General features: G+C 43.7%; 3 protein-coding genes across 3 annotated transcripts in view; 1 reads left to right on the plus strand and 2 right to left on the minus strand.

The window, feature by feature from the left end:
- Positions 1-17,323, minus strand: part of LOC141094243 (uncharacterized) — a 1,213,871-nt gene that overhangs the window by 1,151,040 nt on the left and 45,508 nt on the right. The gene's annotated exons all lie outside the window — the stretch shown is intronic.
- Positions 1-17,323, plus strand: part of LOC141094226 (uncharacterized) — a 754,752-nt gene that overhangs the window by 293,391 nt on the left and 444,038 nt on the right. The gene's annotated exons all lie outside the window — the stretch shown is intronic.
- LOC141094289 (uncharacterized) overlaps positions 6,638-17,323 on the minus strand; it is a 37,353-nt gene continuing 26,667 nt past the window's right edge. The window contains exon 6 of the mRNA XM_073580126.1: positions 6,638-10,669. Coding sequence (XP_073436227.1) covers positions 9,555-10,669 — 1,115 coding nt within the window. The 3' untranslated portion in view covers positions 6,638-9,554. The remainder of the gene's footprint in view (positions 10,670-17,323) is intronic.

The following is a 17,323-nucleotide window of genomic DNA, read 5'->3' on the forward strand; positions in this document are numbered from 1 at the left end:
TATTCATGATCAGTATTGTAGTATTCGGTCACTATGTGGTGGTAATTTGTAGTTTGGTCATGGTGTGGCAGTATTTCTCCTTGTATGTGGTATTATTTGGTCTCTATATACTGGCAATATGTCATGTCAGTCACTATGTGGTGGTAATATGTGATCTAGTCATGGTGTGGCTGTATTTGTCCATTGTATGTAGTATTATTTGGTCACTATGTGGTCTGGTCATGATGTGGTGGTATTTCTTTGCTGTATGTGGTAGTATTGGTCTTGGTATAGGGGATTGAGATGTGTATGGCGGTCATTTGTTCTCTCTGATATTAATTAGAAGATTCTTTATTTCCATTAGAGATTAAATACTTGGAACACAGCGGCAAAGATGCACTTTCAGGAGTTTTCCTTTGGAAAAAAGTAATCACCTATCCACAAGATAAGTGATAACGTATTGATTGGTGGGGTCTGACTGCTGGAACCCATTCAGCAAAATGTGGAACTTTTTATCCCCATTAGACTGGAGTGGCATGTACAACTTGACCACTGATCCATACATTATTTCAGTGTCTGCACTTGATTTTTTCTAGAAGCCTCAAAGAGACTGAATGGAGCTGTGGTCAGATATCCCACCTGCCGCTCCATTTTAAAAAGGGGAAACGTGTCCTATCAATGATAAAACTTCCTCATTATTCTGATCGGTGTAGTTTCTAGTGGTCGGACCTAAGCGATCACCTATCCTGTGGAGCCCATGGATTGGTGATAACTTGTTTTAACCAAAGATCCCCATTAATGTAAACTACCATAACTATACAGACAAGGACGGACACGGGAACAGGTACAGGATGAAAAATATGGGCCTGGGCATGAAGTCCCCAGGAAGGCAGAAACAAGACACTAAGAGCACAGAAATGAGCCTGGGTATGCATCCCTCAGGAAGGCAGAAACAGGACAGGATATGGAAACTCACGAACAAAGTACAGACAAACAGAGTTTCTTGCTCTAGCAACTTCCTATGGGTGGAGATGCCTTAACTACCCGATACCTCTTGGCAATAGGCTGGGGCCAAATTAGGGGTGTGCACACTGTCTCTATAAGATTCAGGAAGTGCCGGCATCGCCTTCCTAAGCATACAGCCAGGAAGTATGCAGTAAGCAAGGACATGAGGTTCACAACATGAAGCAGGCAGAGGACAGAACTCACAGCATTGCCCACAGAGGTGAGTAAAATGGGAGATGGGAAGCTATGCAGTGATGCCGGCCGGGATGTTACATTCTGGAACCCATCTTTCTCAAAATATTAGTCACCCCCTCCCATATGGTAGACATAGAAGATTAAAAATGTTCTTACTCCAGTAATCCAGAAGTGCAATTACCACTAAAAGAACTAAACTGAGGGTGGAACCCATATGCCCCGAAAAACGGAACTTACCGGTTGATTCTTGATGATTATTTACAGCAAATTCGGCTAACGGTAAATAAGTAACCCAATCCTCCTGATTCTCAGACATAAAACATCTGAGATATGTTTCTAAGTTCTGGTTAAGGCTGGTTTCACACTTGCTTTTTTTTGCAGCGCGTTTTTCCCGCAAAAAAACGCATTGAAAAAACGCATACAAAAGCATACAACTGCTGCGTTTTTTTCAAGCATTTTTATGAGCATGCATGAAAAAAACGCAGCGTTTTTATGCGTTTGTATGCGTTTTTAGTGCGTTTTTACCGCGTTTGTGTTTTTTCCAAACATTAGGTGGCCCCTCACACTAACCCAAACCATGACTTTACTAACCCTAACCCTGACCCTAACCCTGACCCTAACCCTTAACCAAACCATACTTAACCCTAACCCAAACCCTAACCCTAACCCTGACCCTAAACCTAACCCTAACCCTGACCCTAACCCTGACCCTAACCCTTAACCAAACCATACTTAACCCTAACCCAAACCCTAAACCCTAACTAACCCTAACCCTGACCCTAAACCTAACCCTAACCCTGACCCTAACCCTAACCCTGACCCTAAACCTAACCCTAACCCTGACCCTAACCCTGACCCTAACCCTTAACCAAACCATACTTAACCCTAACCCAAACCCTAAACCCTAACTAACCTTAACCCTGACCCTAAACCTAACCCTAACCCTGACCCTAACCCTGACCCTAACCCTTAACCAAACCATACTTAACCCTAACCCAAACCCTAAACCCTAACTAACCCTAACCCTGACCCTAAACCTAACCCTAACCCTGACCCTAACCCTTAACCAAACCATACTTAACCCTAACCCAAACCCTAACTAACCCTAACCCTGACCCTAAACCTAACCCTGACCCTAACCCTAAACCCCCTTAACTAACCCTAACTCTAACCCAAACCCCTAAATTCCATGGTTAACAAAAAAAAATGCATGTGCAAAAAAACGCATACATAAGCATGCCAATGCGCACATATGCGCACACATAGACTATAATGGGTGTCTTGCTGTAAAAAAACGCATTGCGCGCGCATGCGTTTTTTTGAGGCAAGTCGGACGCACCAAAAAATGCAACAGGATGCATTTTGTGCGCCCGATCGCATACCGCAAAAAAAACGCATGCGCGGAAAAACGCGTACAAACGCATGTGTATGCGCACATAAGCGCATCCCATGCAAAGTATAGGAAAAAAAATGCATGCGCTATTTAGCGCTAAAATACCGCGAAAAAAACGCAAGTGTGAAACCAGCCTTACCCATTTAGTTTGCCCATTAGACTGTGGGTGAAAAGCAGAAGAAAAAGACAAATGGATTCCCGGACGGGTGCAAAATGCCCTCCAAAATTTGAAATCAAACTGCACTCTTCGATCTGTAGGAATCCCATGCAGTCTAGTTATTTCCTGACACAAATTTGCACCAAGGATTTGGCATTAGGTAAAGCTGGTAAAGCAAGAAAGCAATTACTGAATCTGTCCATCACCACCAGAATTAGTGTTCCCTGCAGACATGGGTAGGTCTGTGATAAAAATCGACCGACAAATTAGTCCAAGGTCTGCTGGGAATTTCCAATGGTTGGAGAGCTCCCGACAAACGAGTATGCGAGGTCTTAGAATGTGCACAGACAATGCAGGCAGCTACATACTCCTGGACATCCTGATGAGCACCTGGCCACCAAAAATGCTTAGTAAGCAAATCCGCGGTGGCCATATTCCCAGGATGTCCAGCCAACACAATATCATGATGTTCACTGAGCACTCTAGCCAAAGATTCACAGGCACGAACAGTTTACCAAATGGACAGGCAGCCAACCACCTTTCTTTCCAGATCGGAGCATATAGAAACCATCACCACCCCTTTTTGAAGAATCAGTACCGGTTCTCACTTATCTCCTACCCCAGGAAAGCAACGGGATACGGCATCTGCCTTATCGTTTTTGTTCCCCGGCCTATAAGTAACAAAAAAGTTAAACTTAGTAAAGAATAATGTGCATCTCGCTTGTCATGGTTTAGGACGTTTTGCCGATTCCAGTATACTAGATTTTTATGATCTGTAATAACCATCACAGGGCGAACCATTCCCTGCAAATAATGACGCAACTTCTCAAAACTCAGTTTGATAGCTAAGAGCTCTCTATTATCAATATCATAATTTCTCTCAGCCGGTGACAGTTTCTTTGAAAAGTAAGCACATGGTTGCCATTTACCAGGAGATAATACAGCCCCCACGTCCATCTCAGATGCATTGACCTCCACAATGAAAGGCTGAGAGACATCTGGCTAAATAAGAATTGATGCAGAAGCAAAACATCTTTTTAACATGTCAAATGCCTCCGTGGCAGGACTAGGACATTTGGAGAAGTCCATCTCCATCTTGGTCATATCTGTAAAAGGCTTGGCTACTACCGAAAAGTTTTTTATGAATTTATGGTAGTAGTTGGTGAAACCTAAAATCTTTGTAACGCCTTCAAATCCTCTGGACGATCCCAATTCAATATTGCCAGGACTTTCACTGTATCCATGCGAAAACTGGTGGAAGACAACGCATATCCTAGGAAAGGGATCTCCTCAACCAAGAACATGCACTTCTCGGGTTTGACATACATATACTCCGAGACAATAAATTGTAAGACCTGCCTGACATGAACCTGGTGTGACTCAAGGTCAGGTGAATAAATTAGAATGTCATCCAGATACATCACAATGAATCTGTCTACCAGGTGACTAAAGATGTCATTAATAAAGTGCTGAAAGACGGCGGGTGCATTTGTCAGCCCAAAAGGCATCACCAAATTCTCATTGTGTCCCTCAGGTGTATTGAATGCAGTCTTCCACTCATCCCCCTCTTTAATGCAGATAAGGTTATATGCCCCCCTGAGGTCTATATTAGAGAACCATTTTGCCCTTACAATTTGAATAAATAGGTCTGGAATGAGAGGGAGCGTATAAGGATCACGGCCAGTGATCGCATTGAGTTCTTGGAAATCTAGGCAAGGACGTAACCCCCCATCTTTTTTCTTAACAAAAGCTAGCCCCGCAGCAATGCGAGATGAATATGGTCTGATATGACCCTTAGCCAGGTTCTCCGTGATGTAGTCCTTCATAGCCTGACACTCTGGACCTGAGATGTTATAGAGCCTGTTCTTGGGCAGCTTGGCACCAGGAACAAGATTTGTGGTACAATCATAAGGGCGATGGGGAGGGAGTTATTGGCATCCCTGCTCAGAAAACACATTCCCAAAGTCTGACAGGTAATAAGGCATGGACTGGGTATCCACCAGAGACAACCGTGTACTGAAGCAGTGTTCTTGACACTTAGCAACCTCCTGTGTCTGCCAATTAAAGGATTGTGCAGAGTGAGCCAAGGAAGTCCCAGTACCACAGGTGAGGGAAGACCATCTAGCACTTCACAATTTAACACCTCAGTGTGCATGGCCCCCACCTGAAGCTGCAAGTCCCCGAACACCTGCGTAAAGTGCTCCTGTCTTGGGGGGGTGGAGTCTATGGCAATAATGGGTATAGGTCTGGACAGTGAATGTGTTATAAGGCCTTGGTCTCAGATGAACCTAGCGTTAACCAAATTGAACCCCGCCCCCATTGTCCAGAAAGGCAGAAACGTCCACCTTAATTCCAACCACATGTATTATAGCTGTGTCCTACTCACCAAGGTGAAAAGTACACCCGGGTTGCCTATCTCCTCGCAACCCAGTCCCCCTAGTTTTCCGGTGGTTCTTTATAGAGAGATCAGGAATGTGCCCACAAAATGGCCATTTTTACCACAAAGGAACACACACTCCCATACACCAGACTAAAGACAATTTGCCCAAATGTGTCACCGCACCCAACTGCATGGGTTCCTCAGCAGGTTCAGTACAGACCACCCTTGACGCCGGACCTCCCGCACTCAAAGGTGTCTCCCTATCTCTGGCAAAGACGGCGTTCAACCCGGATCGCCAGAGACATGGCTAGCTCAAGGGAGTCAGGAGTCTCAAATAGAGATAAGGCATCTTTAACCAGAACTGCGAGACCCTTACAGAACTGGCTACGGAGTGTGAGGTCATTCCACCTCCGGAACTCGGAGCAATTTTCCTCCGCTAAGCGATCTCCTTGCTGAAGTTAATGGAAACTTAACTAAGGAGATGCGATCGGGGTCATCATACACAAGGCCCAGAGCCTGAAAAAATCCCTCTACCATCTGGAGCGACTGTGAGTCAGATGGAAGATTAAACGACCATGCTTGTGATCCCCCTGGAACAGTGATCTAACTATCCCTACACGTTGCATTCCGCATAAATCGCATAACGTAAAGTGCATTTCATTACATCCATGAACATATCATGACCACCAGTCTGTTCATGTAGCAGATAAACCTCTCTGCCGTATATTACAACCCCCTTGTCTGAGGTTACCTTCCAGGAGCTCCGCTCCACACACTGACTCCTTGTCAGTACTGGCTTCCAGAGAAGCTTCCTTACTAGGATCACTGTCCCGTGATTTGCTCCGCAACGTCCCACCCGACGGTCCAGACCTTTAAAAGAACGGTAGCTTTCCCAACACAGTAGCCGTCCCAGGCTCTGCAGGTACATGGTCTCACCACGTGCTATTCAGGAAGTTTGTCTACTACTAGAACCTTCCAACACAGACCATGTGACCACACCACAGTCTCATTATATCACCCATAACCACACCCACAGGGGAGATACCTATCACATGGGCTGATCACGTGATCGTGACATCACTGCAGGTCCCCAGCCTTAGGGAAAATTCAGGCCAAATCTTATCCTGCTGGGAGAAATATATCTTCCGTCTAACTCTACCCCCTTTCACTGCACCACATACCTCCCCCTTTGTTCTACCCCATCAGGATGGACACGTCATAAGCCATGGGCCAAGAGACCGGGCACTCATGTCATCTTGCCCTACTAGTTGAGAGGGCCTTATCAGTCGGTTTTTGAACGTCAGTCCCCGAAACATAGTCCATCACTGTAACTAAATTCCTGTCTGTGAACAAGGCACTGTTGGACTTTGTCACCTCACGTTTCGGAGCCATAAATTTGTTAGGCCTTCCCCGCCCCCAGCGGTCAGTATGCTGGCACAATTCCCTTGCACCCCTAACTACAGTCTGGCCTTGGGTTTCAGCCTGCTCTCCTTTTACCATGGACATAATACTACTCAGACAACACAGCTTGAGGGTAAAGCAGTGTGGCAATACTTTATTGAACCACAAAACTGGCAAATTAAGTATTGAACAGACCCAACAAAATACCCAAAATGGTGTAAAATCATAGATTCTCACACTTCCGCTGACTCGCCAGAATAAGAGCAGTTGTGACTTCAGAGATTCCAGGCCTGACTACCCCGCTTGTGGAACACACAGGGGGAAGTAAAAGCAAGCTTAGGAAGCTGACAGTCTATTGAGGTCAGGTGACCAGAGGGTCACATCCTGGCTTCTCCGAATATCCCCATGGAACCAGGTGACCGGTGGGTGCCAATACTGGCTATCCCAAACGTATCCATGGGGTTCTGGTGATCGGTGGGTCCCAAATCCTGACTACCCCCAAACATATCCATGGTTCAGTGATGGTCAATGGAGCAGATCTGTATTCTTTCTGCCAGGGCCATGGCCCCCTAAGGTGGCATCCTGTAAAATATCAAATCTGTTTTCTTCGTGATGGAGCCACGATCTGGCAGCAATCCTGTAGAATGTTCCTGGCTGTGGTTTTGTAAACAGTCTTTGGTTCTTTGGATCTCTGGATATCTTGACTCTCTGGATGTCTTGGATGTCTGAATGTATTTGGCTAGAGGCATATTCCACTTACATATCTCACAACTGTTATCATTCAAGCCAGCATCCAGAGAACAAGAGGAAGATGTGATGAGGTTAACTCACATTGTTGGATTACTTAATTAATTTGCATAGTTTTTATTCCTCTGTTTTGCAGGTCTACAAGCCACAGGACCCACACAATGGTCATTCAACAGATTAAGTAAAAATCCAGTGTTCCTACAACTTATTGTCTAAAGATAGCAGACAATAAGTTGTAGGAGATGATATAAGAGACAAACATTAGCTATTCAAAATGATCAAAAATCAACGTTTAAGACTAATATGACAACAGTGTATGGTTCTTGACCAACTGAAGAACAAACGCATAAAAGCAAAACTCAACATATAGATAACAGTCTATTCCTCCTGGCTTACAGGAAATAGACATGTGGATAATAAATATAAAATGCTGTGTCGTCACACCAGATTTATATTTTTTTTATATTTGGCTGCTGTCACACACAGACACTTTTTATTGCAAAAACTGCATCGCCATATTTTGAGAGCTATAATTTTTGGATAGTGTTGCTGACAGTCATGTGAGGGCTTGTTTTTTGCAGGATGAATTGATTGGTTTATTAGTATAATTTTTGGACACATGACATTATTTGATCACTTTTTATTCCGATTTTTGAGAGGCAGAATAAACAAAAAACAGTAATTCATATATTATTTTTTATGCCTTTCCGCATGTAGTAAAATTGATAAGGCAGTTTTAGTCTTCGGGTCAGTACTATTACAGCAATACCTCATTTTTTTATGTTTTAGTGCTTTTACACAAAAAAAAACTATTTTCTACAAAAAAAAGAATTATGAGAGCTATAACCTTTTTTTATTTTTCTGCTGACGGCCACGTATGGCGGTTTGTTTTTCTGCAGGACAAGATGACGTTTTCAGCTGTACAATTTTTATGTAGATTGGGGTTTTTATCGTGTTGTTTTCCACTTTTTGCTCAGCAATATGATAAAGCATAGTTTTGTGCCTTTTTTTGTGTTTTTAAGGTGTTGACTGAAGGGGTTAACTAGTGGGACAGTTTTATAGGTCAGGTCGTTCCAGAAGGGGCAATATCAAATATGTGCACTTTTTTATTTTTTACATTTATTTATTGGATTAAAAATTTTTCTTTTTTTGTTATTTTGTGATTTTTAAAAAAAATATTTTTTTACATTTTAGTAACTTTTTTTCTACTCTTTTACATTGTCCCCGGATGGGACATCAGCTGTATAAAGACAGATCGCTGATCTACCTGATCACAGCGCCATATCTATACTGCAGTTTACAGAAACACCGCTCCTGCAGTGCCGTGTATATACGGCGCAAGTCGATAAGGGATTTAAAGATGCTGTCTATGAATGGATGGATGAGCCAAGTTGTGCCCTTTCAAATACCTGTGCCTTCCTATACAGACAATAGGAGATATTCCTTCTAGTACAGACCATTTGCTAACATCCCTCTAAGCTGAGAATCCAGGAGCTATAATGTGCCAGGATTGACACCTACCTCCAGCAAAAGCCCCTTTGTGCTTACAATACTGGTATATCCAGTTTCACCCTTTTGTCAACTAGAATCATAGAATCATAGAATCGTAGAGTTGGAAGGGACCTCCTGGGCCATCTGGTCCAACCCCCTGCTCAAAGCAGGATTCGCTAAATCATCCCAGTCAGATGTCTGTCCAGCCTCTGTTTGAAGACATCCATTGAAGGAGAACTCACCACTTCTCGTGGCAGCTTGTTCCACTCATTGATCACTCTAACTGTCAAAAAGTTTTTTCTAATATCTAATCTGTGTCTCCTCCCATTCAGTTTCATCCCATTGCTTCTAGTCTTTCCTTGTGCAAATGAGAATAAAGATGATCCTTCTACAATGTGACAGCCCTTGAGATATTTGTAGACAGCTATTAAGTCTCCTCTCAGTCTTCTCTTTTGCAAACTAAACAATCCCAAATCCTGCAACCTTTCCTCATAAGACAGGGTTTGCAGACCGGTCACCATTCTGGTTGCTCTTTTCTGAACTTGCTCCAGTTTGTTGATGTCTTTTTTAAAATGTGGTGCCCAAAACTGGACACAATATTCCAGATGAGGTCTGACCAAAGAGGAGTAGAGGGAAATAATGACTTCACGTGATCTAGACTGTATGCTAGATCACGTGAATGGCTAAAACTCTACCATCCGATTGATTTCAATTATTGATTATTTATTTCCTTCACACTCTACATGAGTTTTTAGATGAAGAAGATATGATTCCCCAGAATAACATTACCACATAAAAAATAGTTTCTACCCTGTATGAGTTCTCTGATGTGCAACAAGTTTTGAACTCGTAATATAACATTTCCCACATTCTGGACATGAATATGGCTTCTCTCCTGTGTGGATTCTTTGATGTTTAAGAAGATCTGATCTGTGGATAAAATGTTTCCCACATTCTGGACATGAATATGGCTTCTCTCCTGTGTGGATTCTTTGATGTCTATGAAGAGCTGGTTTCTGGATAAAACATTTCCCACATTCTGCACATGAATATGGCTTCTCTCCTGTGTGGATTCTTTGATGTTTAAGAAGATCTGGTCTCTGGCTAAAACATTTCTCACATTCTGGACATGAATACGGCTTCTCTCCTGTGTGGATTCTTTGATGTTTAAGAAGAGCTTTTTTCTGGATAAAACATTTCCCACATTCTGGACATGAATATGACTTCTCTCCTGTGTGAATTTTTTGATGGTCAAGAAGATCTGATCTCTGGCTAAAACATTTCCCACATTCTGAACATGAAAAAGGCTTCTCCCCTGTGTGAGTTCTGTAATGTGTAAGCAAATTTGACTTATGGTTAAAACTTTTCCCACATTCTGAACATGAAAATGGCTTTTCTCCTGTGTGACTTCGCTGATGCATAATGAAATGTGCTTTCTGGATAAAACATTTCCCACATTCTGAACATGAATATGGCTTCTCTTCATTGTGAATTTTCTGATGTCTAACAAGTGTTGATTTAACTATGAAATATTTCCCACATTCTGAGCATGAATATGGCTTCTCTCCAGTGTGAATTTTCTGATGTCTAACAAGTGTTGATTTAACCATGAAACATTTCCCACATTCTGAACATGAATATGGCTTCTCCCCTGTGTGAATTCTCTCATGTGTAAGCAATTGAGCTTTACATTTAAAACATTTCCCACATTCTGAACAGGAAAATGGTTTCTTCTCTGTGGGAATTATTTGAGGCTCAACATCACTTTTGCAGCTTTCATTTTGCTTAACAGTCTGTGATGAATCCAAATAGGTGACTGATTGAAAAGGTTCCGATGATTGATTGTTGCTCTGAAGGGCTGGAGGTATAGCTGGAATAATGGCATGCTTTTCATAGGTATCTGGTTTGACACAACAGTCATCTGCCAAGAATAAAACTGATTTTATTACTTTTCAATATCAATGCCTTATATTTTATATCATTTCTATATACATAATTCTATACAACTCAAAGTATAATGAAACTATGACCTAAGACAGTGGTGAGCCACCTGTTCACAAATCCCATGGTACTGAACCTCTAAAGTACAATCGACAAACATAATACACAAATGCAGAAAAGTTTGAAGCAATAAAGGGAGGATAAAAATAAGCTTTATTACATTAACCCCTTCATGACCAAGCCTATTTTGACCTTAATGACCAGGCCATTTTTTGCAATTCTGACCAGTGTCCCTTTATGAGGTAATAACTCAGGAACGCTTCAACGGATCCTAGCGATTCTGAGACTGTTTTTTCGTGACATACTGGGCTTCATGTTAGTGGTAAATTTAGGTTGATAATTTTTGCGTTTATTTGTCAAAAAATCAGAAATTTGGCGAAAATTTAGAAAATTTTGCAATTTTCAAATTTTGAATTTTTATTCTGTTAAACCAGAGAGTTATGTGACACAAAATAGTTACTAAATAACATTTCCCACATGTCTACTTTACATCAACACAATTTTGGAAAGAAAATATTTTTTTGTTAGGAAGTTATAAGGGTTAAAAGTTGACCAGCGATTTCTCATTTTTACAATAAAATTTACAAAACCATTTTTTTTTAGGGACCACCTGACATTTGAAGTCACTTTGAGGGGTCTATATGGCAGAAAATACCCAAAAGTGACACCATTCTAAAAACTGCACCCCTCAAGCTACTCAAAATTACATTCAAGAAGATTATTAACCCTTCAGGTGTTTCACAGGAACTAAAGCAATGTGGAAAGAAAAAATGGACATTTTAATTTTTCCAACAAAAATTTTCTTTTAGCATCAATTTTTTCATTTTCACATGGGAAACAGGATAAAATGGATCCTAAAATTTGTTGGGCAATTTCTCCTGAGTGCACCGATACCTCATATGTGGTCATAAACCACTGTTTGGGCGCACGGCACGGCTCAGAAGGGAAGGAGCGCCATTTGACTTTTTGAATGTAAAATATGCTGGAATATTTAGCAGTTGCCATGTCGTGTTTGGAGAGCCCCTGTGTGCATAAACATTGGAGCTCCTCCACAAGTGACCCCATTTTGGAAACTAGACCCCCCAAGGAACTTATCTAGATGCATAGTGATCACTTTGAACCCCCAGGTACGTCACAAATTGATCTGTAAAAAAAAAAAAATACTTTTTTTTTCACAAAAATTTTCTTTTAGCCTCAGTTTTTTCATTTTCACATGGGCAACAGGATAAAATGGGTCCTAAAATTTGTTGAGCAATTTCTCCTGAGTACACCGATACCTCATATGTGGTCATAAACCACTGTTTGGGCGCACGGCAGGGCCCGGAAGGCAAGGAGCACATTTGACTTTTTGAATGGAAAATTAGCTCCAATCGTTATCAGACACCATGTGCCCCTGTGTGCCTAAACATTGGAGCTCCCCCACAAGTGACCCCATTTTGGAAACTAGACCCCCTGAGGAACTTATCTAGACATGTAGGGAGCACTTTGAACCCCCAAGTGCTTCACAAAAGTTTATAACACAGAGCAGTGAAAATAAAAAATAATTTTTTTTCCTCAAAAATGATTTTTAGCACACTATTTTTAATTTTCACAAGGCTAACAGGAGAAATTGGACCACAAATCTTGTTGTCCAGTTTGTCCTGAGTACGCTGGTACCCCATATGTGGGGGGGAACCACTGTTTGGGCACACGGCAGGGCTCAGAAGGGAAGGAGCGCCATTTGACTTTTTGAAATGCAAATTACTTCCAATCGTTAGCGGACACCATGTCGTGTTTGGAGAGCCCCTGTGTGCCTAAACATTGGAGCTCCCCACAAATGACCCTATTTTGGAAACTAGAACCCCTAAGGAACTTATCTAGATGTGTGGTGAGCACCTTGAACCCTCAAGTGCTTCACAAAAGTTTATGATGCAGAGCCGTGAAAATAAAAAAAATTATTTTTTAGTGCGCAATTTTTTATTTTCACAAGGGTACCAGGATAAATTAGACCCCAAAATTTGTTGTCCAGTTTGTCCTGAGTACGCTGGTACCCCACATGTGGGGGGGAACCACTGTTTGGGCACACGGGGCTCGGAAGGGAAGTAGTGACATTTTGAAATGCTGACTTTGATGGGTCTGCGGGCATCATGTTACATTTGCAGAGCCCCTGATGTACCTAAACTGTGGAACCCCCCCACAAGTGACCCCATTTTGGAGACTAGACCCCCCAAGGAACTTATCTAGATGTGTGGTGAGCACCTTGAACCCCCAAGTGCTTCACAGAAGTTTATAACGCAGAGACGTGAAAATAAAAAATATTTTTTTTTCCTCAAAAAAAAATGATTTTTAGCCAGCAATTTTTTTTTTTCACAAGGGTAGCAGGATAAATTGGACCCCAAAAGTTGTTGTACAGTTTGTCCTGAGTACGCTGGTGCCCCATATATGGGGGGGAACTATTGTTTGGGCACACGTAAGGGCTCGGAATGGAAGTAGTGGCGTTTTGAAATGCAGACTTTGATGGAATGGTCTGCGGTCGTCATTACGTTTGCAGAGCCCCTGATGTGCCTAAACAATAGAAACCCCCCACAAGTGACCCCATTTTGGAAACTAGACCTCCCAAGTAACTTATCTAGATGCCTGGTGAGCACTTTGGACCCCCAAGTGCTTCACAGAAGTTTATAATGCAGAGACGTGAAAATAAAAAAAATAAAAAAATTTCCACAAAAATATTTTTTTAGCCCCCAATTTTTTTATTTTCCCAAGGGTACCAGGAGAAATTAGACCCCCAAAGTTGTTGTGCAATTTTTCCTGAGTACGCTGATACCCCATATGTTGGGGTAAACCACTGTTTGGGCACACATCGGGGCTTGGAAGGGAGGAAGCACCGTTTAACTTTTTAAACGCAAAATTGGCTGGAATCAATGGTTGCACCATGTTGCGTTTGGAGACCCCCTGATGTGCCTAAACAGTGGAAACCCCTCAATTCTAACTCCAGCCCTAACCCCAACACACCCCTAACCACAGCCCTAACCCCAACACATCCCTAACCCTAATTCCAACCCTAACCCCAACATACCCCTAACCCTAATCCCAACCCTAACCATAACCCTAACCACAAGCCTAATCCTAATTCCAACCCTAACCCTAATTCCAACCCTAACCCTAATTCCAACCCTAACCCTCTTTCCAACCCTAACCCTCTTTCCAACCCTAACCCTAACCCTCTTTTCAACCCTAACCCTCTTTTTAACCCTAACCCTCTTTTCAACCCTAACCCTAACCCTAATGGAAAAATAAAAATAAAAATATTTTCTTTATTTTATTAGTTCTGCCTACCTATGGGGGTGATAATCGGGGGGTTTATTTACTTTTTCTTTCATTTTGATCACTGTGAGAGTGATCAAAATGAAAGAATGGAATCTGCAGCCGGCAGATTCGGGCGGGCGCACTGCGCATGCGCCCGCCATTTTCTAAGATGGCGGCGCCCATCATCCGGACCCGAGGGACACCGGGAGGGACGGGGGGACTCAGGAGGTACCGGGGGGGTGAGGGGGGGATCAGAGGCTGGCGGGGAGCAGAGGGAATGGGAGGGGGCAGATGATGACAGCGGCGGAAGATCGCCGCTCTCATTCAGTTGCGGGGGGGCGATCGCCGGTGGGGGGGTGTGGAATCGGTGTCTCCAGCCATGTCCGATGCTACAGCAGCGTCGGACATGGCTGGATTGTAATATTTCATCAATTTTCATTGGTGAAATATTACTATCGCTCTGATTGGCTGTTTCACTTTTAACAGCCAATCAGAGCGATCGTAGCCACGTGGGGGCGAAGCCACGCCCCCTGTGGTGAATTACAAAGCCCCCTGTATCTGCGGGTCGGGTGACCTTTCAGTGACCCCGGTCACCAGACCCGCAGGGGGGCTTTAAAGTCATGACGCCACATAGGCGTCACTGGTCAGATTTGAACCAGGTTTCATGACGCCTATGTGGCGTCATTGGTCGTGAAGGGGTTAAAATCTATAGCAACAGATAAAAATATACACCATAAAAACACCAAGGTTACTTACTGGTAGCCGGTTTTTCCGGAGCCCATGATGGCACACATGAGAGAGGGGATCCGCCCAGCCAGGACAGGAACCCTACTAAAGATAAAAGGGGCGGTACCTCTCCCTCGCTTCAGTTGGTTTACAGAGCACGAGAGGCCCCCTGGGTTAGTACACATGGTAAAACGATCACCACATTACATCTTACTAAAAAAAGCACCCAAACTATAGTGCACACCAAAGGTGTGATAAGGGGGGGAATATACAGGTGCCGTCATGGGCTCTGGAAAAACCGGCTACCGGTAAGTAACCTTGGTGTTTTCCCGTCTCCCATGACGGCACAAGAGAGACTTTTGTAGAATAAGACACCCTAGGGAGGAACCACCGCTCGCAGTGCCCTTCTACCAAAGGTTAGGTCAGTAGAGGAAGATAGATCAAGTCGTTAGTGCTTAAGAAAAGGTCGAAGGTGAGGACCAAGTAGCGGCTTTACAAATCTGCTCAATCGATACCTCAGCCTTCTCTGCCCAGGAGGCAGCCACGGCTCTGGTGGAGCGAGCCTTGATGCCTTCTGGAACCGGAGCGCCACTTGCAGAGTAGGATAACATAATGGCCTCCCTGATCCATCTGGCAATGTTACTCTTAGCTACCCCGTACCCTTTTCTACTACCCAGAAAAGCTACAAACAGGGACTGATCTTTCCTCTACTGACTAGTTATTGACATTTATTGTAATATGGCTCTCTTTACGTCCAATGTATGGAACTTTTGCTCCCAGGTTTTTTAGGATTATTACAGAAAAATGGCAAGGAGATCTCTTGAGTCCTATGAAAGTTTTGGACCACCTTGGGGAGATAGGCCGGGTCTGGTCCTAGAACCACTCTCTCATCCAAGATCTGCGTATATGGAGGGCATATAGATAGAGCTTGTAGGTCACTCACTATACTGGCCAATGTTAAGACTACCAATAATACAGTTTTAAATGTGAGTAGTTTTGGTGACAGTTCATGTAATGGTTCAAAGGTATCTTTGGTTAAAGCCTCTAAGACTAGATTCAGGTCCCAGGGAGTTATCTTTGGGATAATGACCGGCCTCAATCTGCCACAGGACTTTATAAACCGGGACACCCACCTATTGGCCGCTAGCCCGCAGCCATACAGGGCCCCCAGAGCTGAGACCTGGACCCTGAGGGTGCCCGTGGCCAACCCGAGTTGCAGCCCCGACTGAAGGAACTCTAGGATAGGTCCCACTGGAGATACATCCCCAAAGGCTCCCCCAGGAAGCCTAGGAACTTTTTCCACTTTCTACCGTAGATTTGGGATGTTATAGGTTTCCTACTTTTCAAAAGGGTGGAGACTAACCCTGGTGAGAATCCCTGGCGACTCAGTAGCGCCCTCTCAGAATCCTGGCTGCCAGATGGAAGCCTCCCCACCTGAGAGTGGACCACTGGTCCCTGGGAGAGTAGGTCTGGAACCTCTGGTAAGATCCATGGATCCGTCACTGACATGAGTCCCAGAAGGGAGAACCAAGGTCTCCTTGGCCAAAACGGAGCTATAAGAATTATTCTTGCTCGATCCTCCCTGATTTTCCGGACTACTACGGGGATCTTTGTTATCAGGGGGGAACATCTAGGGTATTTGTAGGGCATCTACTGTGAAGGGATTTTCTTTTTAATTCAGTGAGCAGAACTTCCTGACCCTGCTGTTGCGTGAGGTGGCGAACAGGTCTATTTCTGGATTGCCCCAAGCCTGAACTATTTGTTGGAAAACTTGGGTGTTTAGGGATTATTCCCCCTGTATTAGGTGTCTAAGACTCAGGAATTCTGCTTGAGTATTTTCGACACCCCTTATATGCAGTGCCGTGATGGACAACAGATGTTGTCCAGCTAACTGGAAAAGTAGATTTGGTATTTTTATGAGGCCCCGAGATCTCTTTCCCCTCCCCGGGTGGTTGATGTAAGCTACCACTGCACGATTGCCCGTCATGACTCGGGTGTGGCGGCCCCGAAGCAAGGGGAGAAAAAGTTTCACGGCTTTCTCTACTGCCCATAGTTCTTTTACATTTGAACGGTGATTCTTTTCTAGCGAGGACCAGGTTCCCTATATCGAGTGGGATCTCAGGTGTGCTCCCCACCCTGTGGCACTTGCGTCGGTTGTAATGAGGTCCTCGATTGGTTTCTGCCACGGGACACCGGCTGTTTGATGCTCATTTATAGTCCACCAGAGTAGGGAGTTTCTTACCTCCATGGAGGGACATAGTTCGCCCTCTAAACGCCCTTTCAATTGTTTCTGTGCTGACAGAACTTCCCACTGCAGTTGTCTTAAGTGGTACTGTGCCCACGCTACCGTGGGTATGCATGATGTCAACGAGCCTAAAAGGGACATTGCGTTCCTCAGTGTTATAGCTGGCCTTTGTATTGCTGTGCGAGCTAGGCCCCTTATTCTGGTAACATTGTTTCCTGGTAGGAGGCAGCGCTGTCGCTCGGAGTCCAGTATTAGCCCTAGGAAGGATTGCACCTTTACTGGTGTTAGTCTCGACTTGGGGACGTTTACTATCCATCC

Source organism: Dendrobates tinctorius, unplaced genomic scaffold, assembly GCF_039654945.1.
Source record: "Dendrobates tinctorius isolate UK_male_01 unplaced genomic scaffold, ASM3965494v1 ptg000063l, whole genome shotgun sequence".
Classification (NCBI taxonomy): domain Eukaryota; kingdom Metazoa; phylum Chordata; class Amphibia; order Anura; family Dendrobatidae; genus Dendrobates; species Dendrobates tinctorius.